General features: G+C 48.4%; 1 protein-coding gene across 1 annotated transcript in view; it reads right to left on the bottom strand.

Moving 5' to 3' along the window:
* ADCY2 (adenylate cyclase 2) overlaps positions 1 to 14767 on the bottom strand; it is a 413634-nt gene that overhangs the window by 35258 nt on the left and 363609 nt on the right. The window contains exon 19 of the mRNA XM_059416859.1: positions 3002 to 3086. Coding sequence (XP_059272842.1) covers positions 3002 to 3086 — 85 coding nt within the window. The remainder of the gene's footprint in view (positions 1 to 3001; positions 3087 to 14767) is intronic.

Below are 14767 nucleotides of genomic sequence, written 5' to 3'. Positions count from 1 at the left end.
AACCCCCAATGGAAGACAGATGTTTCCATCCCAAACCAACTGAATGGATTCAATGGTGTCCCCCAGAAAGACAGTTCCAAGTCCTCGTCTCCAGACTCTGGGACTGAGACCTTCTCTGGAAACAGACTCTGAAGGTGTAATTTAAGGAGATCCCGCGGGTCGGCGGGTGGGCTTGAGATGCAATGACTGTGTCCTTACACGAGAAAGGAGAGGGGGCTCGGACACAGACACCCGGGGCAGGTCAGACGGAGGCTGCAGTGCGGGGGGGGGGGGGGGGGGGGGCCCCCCCCCCCCCGGGGGGGGCGGCGGGCGCCGGGGGGGGGGGGGGGGGGGGGGATTGGGAAGCCACTACCCCCAAGACACTGCATGTCCCTTCAACGAAAACAGCAGTGCTGCCTTGTGATGCTCCGTCCCCACATCCTTGCCCACCTCCCAGAGTCTGGGTCTACTTGACCGTTCCCAGGGCCCAGATACCCCGCAGAGACGTGGACTTTGCTCTTCATGTGTGCTGGCAAGGTGAGCAGGAACAGGAAGAGCCTGGAAGGAGCACCAGGCTGTTTCTGGGAACCTCACTGCTGTCTTTCACACTGGACACAGCCTCAAGGGCAGTTCTTGCTTTGTCTAGTTCTGAAAACAAGCCAAGGAATTAGAAGGGTTTACATCTTTCTACACGGACAGAAGAGGGGGTCCCGGGCAGGGTAGGAGGCGGCAGGCCGCGTGTGAGTCCACGCCTTCCTGGGCTCTGAAGCCTTGCACACAGGGACCTCAGCCTAACTGAGGCCACCAGACTGCCACCTGCCCAGATCTGTTTCTTGTAGGACTTGTAGAATGCAGACCCTCAATGTCGTGTGTGCTCATTTAAACTCAGGAGAAATACAGAGAATCTCTGTTTCTCAAAAGAGGCCCCTGAATTCAGGCAGACATTTTTTTACCACAGACTGTATTTCAACCCCAGCTCTTTTCCAGGAGGTGTGTTATGGTCTTATTTAGGTGTCTCAGATACCCAGAGCAATATTTAGCATATGCTCATTTGCTCAGAAAGCAAAAACATCACCATCATTTCACAAAAGATGGTCATGGGGCAGAGAGGTCATGAGGACAAAGGACAACAAAAATAAGTTGCAAAATGTCCACACTGTTGTTCTTAAAACACACACACACACACACACACACACACACACCCGGGAAGTCCCGAGTCCCTTCCTATTTATGAAACTTAAAAGCCTTATTTTAAATATCAGACATTTGTGACCTACTTGTGATTTCAGAAGGGCATGCAGAGCACTAGATCGCAAAAATGTGGACGTTCCTGTGAGCCCAGAAGACTTGGGACCTTCATCTTGGCTCACCCTGGCACATCCCGACGCCGGCTGTCAGGGAATGATCGTTAACACCATCGCCCCTGGAAGGAGCAGGGACTTCTCAGACCCCTGGGTGTCTGTATGATCTGTTGTCAACATTAGTGATGTAACAAGAAAAGACTCCTTATAAGACTGGGGTCAGAGTTATTGTGTTAAATTATGGCCCACCATGATCTGGAACCCTTTGGGTTATCTCACACCAGAGAGTAATGGATCTTGGGCAGCCACTGGAGGCAGCCACACGGCCACGTACATAGTGGTACTGTGCGCTTGTCATCGCAGTGGCCAATAAGAGTGGGGAGAATTCGGTTTGATTTCTAGGTCCTTAAAAGGTACTGTTGTGAAGCAACCTTGAGTGATCAAGGGAGGAGAAAATGAAGGACCAAACGTCCCTGGGATGAAATGGAGAAACAGGAGACCCCCGCAGATGGGCTGCCCTGTTTCCGGAGGAGTGACCACACAGGTGATATTCTGCATGGAAGCCCGTTTCTTTCCCATCTTTCACTTCTAACAGGGTTTCCTGAGAGTGGACATGCCTTTTCTCCAAGAATGAGAGCAGTAAGCAGGTCAAAAGCGGAGAAAGCCAGGTCTCGGGAGAATCGATGAACCAGGAAAAAAGCGCAGGCATGGTTTAGTGGGTCACCTGAAACGTGCAGAGGCTCAAGACTACAAGCACACGGCGGGGATGGAGGCGGCGTGGGCTGGGGAGGAGACAGGGTGTTCTAGAACTCTGCAGCAGGACCACAGCAGCTCCAGGGAGACTGGCGCTCCCAGGAAGGCATGAGGGGAGGCGACCGTGTTTCCAGGCCGCTGGACTGGCAGCCACGGATCTGGCCTCTGCTCTCACTGTGCCGTCATGAACTTCCTACTTTCAGCTGTTTGGGGACATCTATCTAATTTAAGTGGCTTTGTATTTAGTTGGTTATTTCTATATAAATCGCTTTTCTGCGTCACACCATCCATCCAAGAATTCCAAGCAAACTCTGGTGAAGGCAGAGTGCATGGCGTGCCACGAGTCTTTGTTCTCTGGGCTATCGTGCTCGTGTGCAGCGAGAGGAAGAACGCTGTCCTTGAAAACCCTGCACCTCGGCGCTCCTTGGAGACCAGAAGCAGGGGGGGAGCCCTAGGAGGGACAGTTCCCGTCACAGCACAAAAGACGATTTTTGAACAGAGGACTGTAATTGAGGAGGGGCTGCAAGTGATGGCAAAGATACTCATACCCCTTCCTAAGAAAAAAGCCACCCTTTCTGAAATGCAAACAAAACCCCAGTGCAGGGGGTATTTTTCCAAAGAGCGTCAGCTACTGAGAGAACATTCTTGTCAGCTTACAAAACCCACCACGTTCTTTTGAGATGTCACGGGAAATGGGCTCACATCTCTATCGTTGGCAAAGTTTGCCTCTTGTGGGAGAAATGAGAGACCTTTTCCCTTTCCCTATGCACATCCACCCACATTTCTCCTAAGTGATACAATTATTCTGATGTGTTTGCTTGAAAGTCGCTACAAAGCACATCAGCGAAGTATTACCATGATTATCATGGGCGGACTCTGTTTTTAGAACCGAAGTCGAGTCCACGTACGAACCAAGTATTACTAACACAGCACGTGAGAGGAAGTTACGTGAACAAGCGATGTCTTACCTGTCTACCCAGAACGAGCAGTGTGACGAAGAATATAAAGAGAGACACTGAGCCCATGGTCTTCAGGTCTTTCCAAATGCCTGGTCTATTAGAGAACAAACAGAGAGACAGACAGACAAAAGCAATACAAAACAACATACATACAGGACTTAGAATTTGTATATCAACAACTTGAGAACCTCCAGTGCACGTCTTTCTACGCCAGCCGAACACACGCCTTTTAGATACACCCCAGGCCCAGATGGCACCCAAACCAAACAAAATCATCCCTATTTTGAGAGCTTACTAACAGAAGATTCGTTCAAGTTAACAGACTCCTTACTTTCACTCCAAGCTCTAACAAACATAAAAGAACAGAGGCATGTGAATAGCATTTTCTTTATCCTCCTAGATCAGTATGGGTAATTTGACATAAAATTTCTTCAACCATTAAAGTGATCACTCTCAGAAAGAGACAGTGTGCTAGAAATTAACAATCATGTCAGGTAAAAAAAAAAAAAAAAATGGAGTAGGGAACTTAATTCCTACCAGCTGCTGTCCCCTATGATTATGTAGTTTCTCATAACTTTTTTGGCAGGAAGTTCTCAGACTGTCTTCCGTGTGATTTTGTGACACAAAGGTGACACGCAGATAGGAACGCTCAGTCCGCTGTCCTGTTTCCCCTGGGGTCCAGGTAGACCTCGGTCATTCATCCTTGCCCGAGTCCTCACCACAACCCTGCAGGCCATGGTCACCCCCCTACGTGGCGTCGGCATGCACGGTGGGCACGGGATGCCCAGACATTCCCTCCGTGTCATTCCGGGTGTCTCTGTGGGAGTGTTTTCTGGTTGAGATTCACACTTGAATCAGTAACCTGAGTCAACAGATTGCCCTCTGTAATGCAGGTCAGCCTCGCCCCGTTAGCTGAAGGCTTTTGTGGAAGAGAAGGCTGACCTCGCCCCAGTGAGAGACCATTCCCTCCTGCCTGACTGCCTCGGAACTCCAACCCTGGCTGCTCCTGGCTCTGCAGCACTTTCTGGCCTTCCGTCTCCAACTGGGCCATTCATGACTCAGATTTTGGATTTGCCAGCCTCCGTGATTGTGTGAGCCAGTTCCTTGCGATAAACCTCTTGATTGGTATTATATTTATACACAATATTTATATCCTATTGGTTCTGTCTCTCTGGAGTACCCTGACTAATACAGCATGGAAGAAGACATCTCCTGCCATCCCTGGGGAGACCCGCACAGCTGACAAATGACGGATCTCCCACATACAGTAGTGAATAAGACTTGAAAAAGAAATTATGTAATAAGACTTGAAAAAGAAATTATGATTATGTATGGACATATGTCACATAAGCAGCATAGATCATGTGTAATTAAATTGAAGAAATACCAGGTAATTACTTTCTGCTTGTGAGTTGCACCTGCTTTGAGGTTTTCCTGTTTCTCTACTGAGGGTTCAAGGGCTGATGACGTAAGAGTCCATGTGGCAGTGGCCAGGCTCAGGTGGGCTTTGGTGTAGGGTAACCCATGGAGGAACTGAGGCTCCTCTCCTCTTGTCGATCTCTGGGACCTGGGTCAACCTCTCCAAACCTCACCCCTGGCATCAGTCAAAGGGGGTCACGGTGCCCATCTTATAAGCTGTCCTGGTCACTACATCCCCTGGTCTGATACAGGGGAGGCACTTGAGAGTTTTAGTACTAGCTGCAGAGTGACAAGGGAGGGGACGGAGCTGGAGAGGTAGAGAAAAGGCGCAGAAAATGTAGGTTGGTGAATTAGCATTAACAGAGTGAAAGATCCAAGGGCAAAGGGAACTTGGAGGCAGAGTGACAAGTCTTGGTGCTAGAAGGACTTAGGGCCTCAGAGAACTCTCCAGAAAGGCTGAGCCTCCATTCGGGGTTCTTTCCTCTCTACTAAACCAGCTGGGCAGCAAGCATGTGAGCTCCCCAGCTAAAAGGAGGTCACCAGTTCCTGAGCATGTAGTAAGCTGGGAGCTGCCACTTTCCTGCTTGCCCAGAACTGATTCTAAGAAATGAAGTTGTCCCTTTCTGAGCCTGTGACAGCTCTAATGGCAAAACTGAAGGGACTGAGGGGAGCAGATGTTTATAAATAATGCTGGCTACCACGAACTTTAAGCCCCTCTTCTCCCCTATATAGACTGTACTGACGCCATCCTCCCCAAGGAAAGTGGCACAACACAGCCAACGTTCGCAGATGCGCGGGCAGAGTTTGACATTTTCGTGTTGCTTCATGAACCTTCTGGACATTTGTAATTCCAGAGGCCTGGAAGCAGCTGTAACAACCCCTTCCACCCTCACCCGTTACCCCCGAACTAAGAGTAAAACGTTAGCTCCCAGGTCAGGGTCTGGAGCAGCTTCAGCAGCACAGCCAATCCGAACGCAGGTCTTGTGTGCCCAGGTAAGGGACCAGAAGTCCCAAACACGCAGAGCCGGCCCACGTCCCCATCACTGATGGAGAGAGGATGTAGGATCCTCTTTATGCAATTCGGGGCCTGGCTGGGTTTTCAGTTAATCACACAGAAGATACAGGCAAGCCAGCCTTTTCTGGGACTCCTCACATTAATGCATTTGAACACTGGTTTAGGGGCAGAAATGCTCTAGACCACTCGTCTCCCACATCTGCAGGCTTCGTGAGGACGAGCGGTGGGAGAGGTGGGGACCTGGAGGAAGAAAGACAAGGTAAGATAAGACAAGTAGTTGCCGGACCGGACCTAAATGCGCCTTGGAAATAATAAGGCACGTCCAGCCCATACAACGGACTTGTGCGCCAGCACACAAATACCTTTTCCCCTCCCGACCTGCTGTCTCAACGAAGAAGGGCCGTGCTGCCCGTTCATGGATGGCATTTAGGTTTTTCAAAACCTTCTCTTATTCATCCAGCCAAAAAGGATGGCTGGTTCCTGTAGGAGCCCTTCTCTCCTGTGCGGGCCGTGCATGGGCGAGTGCCAGACGGCTCCTGCAGTCTGAAAGAGAAATCTGTCCATCCACAGATGCATTCCTGGGTTACCTGCTCCTTGTGCACTTGTGGAAGACGCAGGGAGGAAGGGGAGTGTGCTGTGTAGACAGAGCATCCAGATTCCGTGGGAAAAAAATCCCAGGATTTAGACGAGGCAATTGTGTTGATGATCACAGTTGGTTTCTAGAACTTTTGAAACAAGGTACTACAAGCTGGGTGGCTCAAAACAACGGAAGTTTATCATTTCACAGTTCTGGAAGCCAGATGTCTGACATCAAGGCGCTGGCAGGACAGCGCTTCCTCTGAAACTTGGAGGGACATCCTTCCTTGCTTCGTTATGGCTTCTGGTGGTTGGCCCCAATCCATGGTGTCTTTGGCTTGCCACCACATCATCTCAGTCTCTGCCTCCATCATCAAAGGGCATTCTCTCAACACGGCCATCTTTTTATGAGAACATTGGCCCTGTTGGGTTAGGGCCCCCACTACACTAGTAGGACTTCCTCTCAAACAAATCCATCTGCAACTACCCTATTCCAAGTAAGGCCACACTGTGAGGTAGGGGGTTAGGACTTCACCGTGTCTTCTTTTGGGAGAGACAATTCAATCTATAATAATCGTGTTGGTCATTCAGATAAAAATGGCAGCTAGTAGGGTGTGAGGCCTCCTTCTCTCTCTTAGGTTTTAAGGTTGACATCCATCCTGGACTTTCTGCTTGTCTGGTTGTGCCATCTCTGAGTGATGAAGTAGGGGACACAGCACTAACTGGGAAAGTCTCTAACTCAGTGACCAGTTCTAGCCAAAATGTGACTGAATATGCTTTCTTTCATACCTCAAAATTGGGCTCTGGAGACTCAGATGCCCAAACAAGCCTGCAGCCACACACGAGTTTACAGTGGGTCCTCATCCCGAGGCTGCTAAGGGAGCAATCATTCTGGCCCTCAAGTTTTGAGAGTATAAAAGATCAAAGAAACCTAAAAAATTAGATGAGTAATATGGAGGAATTGCCCAGTGGATCAGTCTCTAACCTAAAGGCAAATGATTCAGTCGTGGTAACAGATGACATTTTTTATTCTCAGGAGAGAAAGCAGTCCAGGCATGGAAACACAAACATGATCTTACTATTTAAAATCTATGTTTTCCTAGATGAAATAGGCCTCTCTTATTTTTAAGAAGTTCCTAAAGAAACTCAGTATTATATGGTAACTCTTTTGTTTGTTTGTTTGTTTGTTTCAAGTTTTTGTTTAAATTCCAGTTAGTTAACATACAGCGTCATACTGGTTTCAGGAGTAGAATTCGGTGATTCCTCACTTCCATACCACGCCCAGTGCTCATCACAGCAAGTGCCCTTAATCCCCATCACACATGAAGCCCACTCCTGCCCACCTCCCTCCAGAAACCCTCAGTTAAGAGTCTCTCATGGTTTGCGTACCACTCTGATTTTATCTTATTTTATTTTTCCTTCCCTTTCTCTATACTCACCTGTTTTGTTTCTTAAGTTCCACATAGGAGTGAAATCATATGGTATTTGTCTTTCTCTGAACTGACTTATTTCACTTAGCATTATACACTCTAGCTCCACTCATGTTGTTGTAAGTGGCAATTTCCTTTTTATGGCTGAGTAATATTTCATTGTGCATATATATATATATACACACACATACACATATATATGTGTGTGTATAAATATAAATACAAATATATATATGTGTGTGTGTGTGTATACACACACACACACACACACACACACACACACACAACTTCTTTATCCATTCAACAGTTGATAGACCTTTGGGATCTTTCCATAATTTGGCTATTGTTGGTAGTGCTACCATAAATATCAGGGGGCACGTACCCCTTTGAATCTCTATTTTTGTAGTACAATTGCTGGGTCCTAGGGTAGCTCTATTTTTAACTTTTTGAGGAACCTTCGTGCTGTTCTCCAGAGTGGCTGCACTGGCTTGTGTTCCCATCAAAAAGGCAAGAGGTTTCCCCTTACTCTGCATCCTCGTCAATATCTGTTGTTTCCTCAATTGTTAATTTTACCCATTCTGATGGGTGTGAAGTGGTATTTCATCACTGTTTTTAATTTCTATTTCCCTGATGATGAGTGATGTTGAGCGTCTTTTCATGGGTCTGTTGACCATCTGCATGTTTCTTTGGAGAAATGTCTACTCATGCCTTTTGCCCATTTCTTAATGGGATTATTTGGTTTTTGGGTGTTGAGTTAGATAAATTCTTTATAGATTTTGGATACTAACCTTTTTCAGGTATATCATTTGTAAATATCTTCTCCCAATCTGTAGACGGCCTTTTAGTTTTGCTGGTTGTTTTGTTTTGCTGTGCAGAAGCTTTTCATCTTGATGGGGTCCTGATGGTTCATATTTGCTTTTGTTTCCCTTCTCTCCGGAGATGTGTCCGGTAAGAAGTTGCTGCAGCCAAGGTTAGAGAGGTTGCTACCTGTGTTCTCCTCTAGGATACTGATGGTTTCCTGTCTCACATTTAGGTCTTTCATCCATTGGGGATTCTTTTTGAGACACCTTCCGTACATGTTCCAGAGTGGCTGCACCAGCTTGCATTCCCACCAACAGTGTAAGAGGCTCCCCTTTCTCCACATCCTCGCCAACACCTGCTGTTTTCTTGTTTGTTTTTATCCATCCAGCCCATCTTGCCTTTTGGGTAGAGAATTCTACTTCCATTGAGAGTAACACTGATTGGCGAGGACTTACGAATGCCCTGTTATTAATAGTTCCCTGGCTGTTCTTCAGCTCCTCTGTTCCCGTCTTTTTTAGGTTTTGTGTTCCTTGAAGTTTTTCATTGCTTTCTTCAACTTGACAGAGCAGTTACACCTTCGAGTTAATTGAGTCTGGGAAGGAAGTGCCCGCAAGCTTCCTGGGTCGGCCGTACCCCCTGCTCTATGCCTCTTGCTCCCTCTTGTGGTGGACTTCTTTTCTTTTCTTTCTTTTTAATTATGTTCCGTTATGCACTGTACAGTACATCGGTAGTTTTTGATGTTGAATGTTTCATGTAGTGTTCAATGACTCATTAGTTACGCATAACACCCCACGCTCATCACAACACGTGCCCTCCTTAATACCCGTCACCCTGTTACCCCTCCCCTTTGAAACTCTTAATTTGTTTCCCAGGGTCCATAGTCTCTCATGGCTCGTCTCCCTCTCTGATTTCTCCCCTTCAGATTTCCCTCCCTTCCCCTGTGGTCCTCCGTGTTATTCCTTATGTTCCACATATGAGTGGAACCATATGATAATTGTCTTTCTCTGCTTGATTTACTTCACTCAGCATAATCCCTCCAGTCCTGTCCATGTCAATGCAAATGGCCTTTCTGATGGCTGAGTAACATTCCATGCATCTGTACCTTTGGGGTAAATATCTAGTAGTGCAATTGCAGGGTCACAGGGTAGTTCTATTTTTAAGTTCTTGAGGAACCTCCATACTGTTTTCCAGAGTGGTTGTACCAGCTTGCATTCCCACCAACAGTGTAGGAGGGTTCCCTTTTCTCCGCATCCCCACCAACATCTGTCCTTTCCTGACTTGTTAATTTTAGCCATTCTGACTGGTGTGAGGTGGTTTCTCATTGAGGTTTTGATTTGTATTTCCCTGATGCCAAGCGATGTCGAACAATTTCTCATGTATCTGATAGCCATTTGTATGTCTTCATTAGAGAAGTGTCTGTTCATGTCTTCCGCCCATTTTTTGACATGATTATCTGTTTCGTGTGTGTTGAGTTTGAGGAGTTCTTTGTAGATCCTGGAATCAGCCCTTTGTACTGCCATTTGTGAATATCTTCTCCCATTCCGTGGGTTGCCGCTTTGTTTTGTTGACTTGTTTCCTTTGCTGTGCAGAAGCTTTTGATCTTGATGAAGTCCCAAAAGTTCATTTTTGCTTTTGTTTCTTTTGCCTTTGGGGACATGTCTTGAAAGAAGTTGCTGTGGCTGATGTCGAAGAGGTTACTGCCTATGTTCTCCTCTAGGATTTTGATAGATTCCTGCCTCACATGGACGTCTTTCATCCATTTGGAGTTTGCCTTTGTGTATGGTGTAAGGGAATGGTCAAGTTTCATTTTTTTGTAGGTAGGTATCCAATTTTCCCAGCACCACTTATTGAAGAGGCTTGTCTTTTTTTCATTGGGTATTTTTTCCTGATTTGTCAAAGATTAGTTGACCATAGAGTTGAGGGTCCATATCTGGGATCTCTATTCTGTTCCACTGGTCTATGTGTCTGTTTTAGTAACAATACCGTGCTGTCTTGGTGATCACAGCTCTGTAATATAGCCTGAGGTCAGACACTGTGATGCCTCCAGCTCTGTTTTTCTTTTTTATCATTCCCTTGGCAATTCAGGGTCTTTCTGGTTCTAGCTCTTGTTCTAGCTCTTTGAAAAATGCCACTGGTATTTTAATAGGAATGGCACTGAAAGTGTAAATTGCTCTGGGCAGGATAGACATTTTAACAATGTTTATCCTTCTGGTCCATGAGCATGGAATGGTCTTCCATCTTTTTGTGTCTTCTTCAATTTCTTTCACGAGTGTTCTGTAGTTTCCAGAGTATAGATCCTTTACCTCTTTGGTTAGGTTTATTCTTAGGTATCATATGGTTTTTGTTGCTACTGTAAACGAAATCTTGTGGCAGAGTTCTTACATTTTCACACCTCCTCTCCATCGGGCAGGGCACCAGGCAGAGTACTGACAGCCTCCTTTTGTTTTCCCAAACAAAACTTGCTAAAGTCTGTGGTCTGTCTCTCCCTGGCCCAAGATTTGAGCCGGCTTTCTGTGTGTGCTCACCAGCCATCTGCCAAAGCGTGGGAGCGTGGGCAGGGAGCCGGCCACGGGGTCGGGGTGCGGGAGGTGCGGGGATCTGTGGGCGAGGTGTTCCTAGAGTCTCCTGGGCGGGCTTCTCAAAGGAGGCCATGATGCAGTTAGGATCCGGGTCCCTGAGTCCCTACCTGCTCCTGGCTAGCCGCTCCTTGCCCCCGTCACGCAGCTCAGGACTCAGCACTGTGGATGAAGCCAAAGGGGAGTCCCTCTGGCAGCGTCCTTCATGGCTGCTTGTTTGCATGGGAGATCTCCCTTGGGCCTCAGCTGTGCCCTCCTGGGGAAATGGGGGTGTGGGAGAGTCAAGCCGTTCCTCTTACCCACTTTAGTGTGATCAAACAATGTGCTGGAACCCCTGCTCTGGAAACCTGGACTTGCACCACAGCTTTCCAAGGCTCTGTCTGTGGGTCACTGCCCAAGTGTTTTCTAGGGGCTCCTGGACCACAGCCGAGAGGGGATAGCACTGGTTCACAGCTGCTGTAGGACCCACAGCCGAGAGCCCGTAAGCCCATTATCTGACCCTTGAGTGCAGGAGATGCCTCTCGGGCCCTGCGGCATAAGCTGCTGGATCCCCCAGCTCCTGCAGCAGCACTTTTGTCCCCGGACAGATGCCAAACAACTGTGACTAAGGTTGGCGCTGGCAGTGGGGAGGGGTTGCAGCAAAGACAAGAGAAACATCACATTCTCTCATGATGGTGAAGTCACTTCCTTCCTGTGCTTCCGAATCCCCAGAGATCTCGAAGCTCTTCCCAGCATCAGTCAGCTCTGGGCTCTCTAACACACGCCAGGCCCACAGGCTCATCCTGTCCTAGGTGTGCAAGATGAGCGTATGCACGACATGCTGACACATCTGTGGGCCGCCTGTGGAAACCCGATTTTCTTATGGAGACTTTCTGTGATCTTCCTCCTCCTCCTCTTCTTCTTTTTGTTTTTAAAGATTTACTTACTTGAGAGAGAGAGAGTGCATGAGTGGGGGAAGGGCAGAGGGAGAATCAGCAGACTCCACAGCAGCACGGAGCCTGATGCAGGGGTTCCATCTCTCGACCCTGAGATTGTGACCTGAGCTGAAATCAAGAGTCAGATGCTTAACTGATGGAGCCACCAAGCACCCCTGTGATCTTCTTGACAACAAAGACTACACTTTCTTCATGCCATGCTGTACTCTGGCTCCAGCCCTCAGGCAAGGCATACAAAGGGTGTTCAACAGAAGTGTGTCATAAAAGCAAATGAATGAGTAGACAAATAATCATGTTGGTTTGAAACCTGAGGGGCTTCCTTCCTAGACACTCTTTCCTTTCCTGGCTGGACAGAGATCCACCAGAATCCTACGCAGTCTTCCAGAGAGGATGGTCCGATGTCACCCAAGGACGGACGGCCCAGAGCCTCGTGCTTTCACAGAGCATCCTTCATAACGGCGAAGCAAGACATGCTGGGCTGGAACAGATGAGCACAAGGACGGACAAGCTCACTCTGAGCAATGAGCTCTGCAGGCAGCTGCGGGTCCGGAGAGAAGACAAGGCTGGGGCTGGGCGGTAGTGCTGGCCTCTGCTAAGGCTGTAGTTACATACCTGTGAGTATGGTCGTGGTTTCGTTCTGCAGAGGTGATTTCAGCTGGGAAACAGCTGGTCTCGGATGCAGTAAGGAGCAGGGCTGGGCACGGCTTTGGCCTTGGAGATGGAGGAGGTGAGGATAAGACATATGTGTTCTGCACAGTCCATGGGCAGACGCTGTGAAAGCTCCTGTCTCCCCGCATCCTAAAACCAAACTAACCCAAACCACACAGCCTAAAACCCGAGTAGAATTCTCACAGCAGAATTCTGAGTTGAAATTACCAAGGAGCTCACTCATGGTTGCTTTTTTAATAGAAAAAAAGAAAGCTTGGTGGAACTTGAGTAGCCCTGGGATGACTGGCTCTTTTGTTAATTTGGCAGCTTGGACGACCCTCCTCCTTCTCCGACCTCCCAGGCGGCGGCTGGAGGGGGTCAGCCCCCCAGAAGCGTGTGTGCCTTACGTGCTGGAGCCGGTCCGGGGAGCAGGAGTCGGGCAGGACAGGGAAGCTGAGGTATTGGGTCTGAAAGTAATTGCAAAACTTTTCAACATTAACTAGGATACACGATGGGTTAGAATGTCAATTTGGAACACCTCCCTACTTCCTGGATGGCAGGTGTGGTTACAGACCCTGTGGGTATCAGAGTGGTACCTGCTCTGTCCTTTAACTTAAAAAGAGGAGACTCTAGAGGCATTTTGGGTGCTTTGGGATACCCCAAGGACCCCCCTCCCAGTGGCAGACACACGAGGCTCCCCTGTCCGCTTGTCCCGATTCACTCTGCAGTTCTTCCGCCGGACTCTCAGTGAGCATCTCACTGGCGGATCCCAAGCCAGGACGCTGTCCAAATGTGTCGCGAAATCTCGAATTCTGTGTCTTGAATGAGACGCAGGAGAAACAGAGGGAGCACGATGGAGCTGCGTCCTTCCCGGCTCGCAGTGATGCATATTTGAGCGTCTCCATCACCGTTGTTGACCCGGAGCTTTAAGGCAGTTAGAATCACACAGACATTTCCACCAGCGACCCTCCAGAGCTCCTGACGAGGCTGGACCCTGGGTGTCGTGGCTCACGGACACGCCTCAGTTAGATGCTGTCTGCGGAGGACTTGTCTTCTTCCACAAAGTGCTCAGACACCGCTGGTGAGCCCACGGGGCCCCTTGTCAGTCCCTCTGCTCGAGCCCTCCCACCCCCACACCTCCTCCAAAGCAAAGGCACGTTTCCCACACCCAGGTGAGTTAGCATCATTCTGGGTCCATGTGAAACGTAACACGCATCCCTTGAGACTTTTTAGTTCTGTAAGGTAAAAACTCACAGGAAGGATCCGACAGCATCTTGTGGACTCTGTGGCAAGCCTCTGACATGGGAAGGGACAGTGTCTTTGAAACACAACCAGCTTCCAGCAATAGCAACGCTCACGACCATCACCGTCACTGGGAAGGGCACCGGGGCTCCAGGGCCATATTGGCTGAGGGCTTTGGGAGATAGTGGCATAAGTTGGAACCAGAATGGCTATTAAATGGTTCAGTAAAGCATCCTGTACTCACAGAAAGATGGAGGATGTTATAAATGCCAAAGAAGGAAGGAATAGCTTGTTCTGGACCTTCTAAACACCAGAAACCTCGGAGCATCCTTCACCATGAAGACTGAACCGGAATCTCATAAACACAGTTGGTGATAGGTATGGGGGCATCACCGGCCTCCATTTAATGAATGCTTTATGGCACACCTTCTCAAAGCAGTCTTTTGATCTCCCTTAGAATATGCTTTCCATATTCGTCAATCTGTTAGAGTATCCTTGATGTCTTTTTCTGAATTCATTGATCTGGAGTTTTTCTAGTGCATACTTCTCCTGTTTTCTTTGCTAATCCTGTTGGCAAAAACTGCCCTGGGGCGCCTGGTTGGCTCAGTGGGTTAGAGCCTCTGCCTTCGGCTCAGGTCATGATCCCAGGATCCTGGGATCGAGCCCCGCATTGGGCTCTCTGCTCGGCAGGGAGCCTGCTTCTCCATCTCTCTCTGCCTACCTCTCTGCCTACTTGTGATCTCTGTCAAATAAATAAATAAAATTTTTAAACAAACAAACAAACTGCCATGTTGGGTTGTTCTGTCCTGCTGGCCAGTCCATGATCAATGTCATGTGCGGTTGGTTCTGAAAGGTCCCTGAAGCATAGGTCACGGTGAACTCCCATATAGGAAAACACCACCATCCAACTGTGTATTCAGAAGATGGCCTGGCACTGCCTCATGAGCAGAGACGCCCTCTCGGACCTCGCCCTTGAACTATAAGACTACAAACAAAGTGGATGCTTTCCAGCTGTCCCTGGAAAGACACATCGTCAATGAGCTTCTGTCTTCAGGGAAGAAGATGACGTGAGACTTCGTTACAGCCAGTCCTGGGGCCCTTCTGACTATTTGGGAGTGCACCTGCTCTCAGTC

Source organism: Mustela nigripes, chromosome 12 (assembly GCF_022355385.1).
Source record: "Mustela nigripes isolate SB6536 chromosome 12, MUSNIG.SB6536, whole genome shotgun sequence".
Classification (NCBI taxonomy): Eukaryota; Metazoa; Chordata; class Mammalia; order Carnivora; family Mustelidae; genus Mustela; species Mustela nigripes.
Note: the sequence above shows the minus strand (reverse complement) of the source record. Positions and strands in the feature narration are given on the sequence as shown.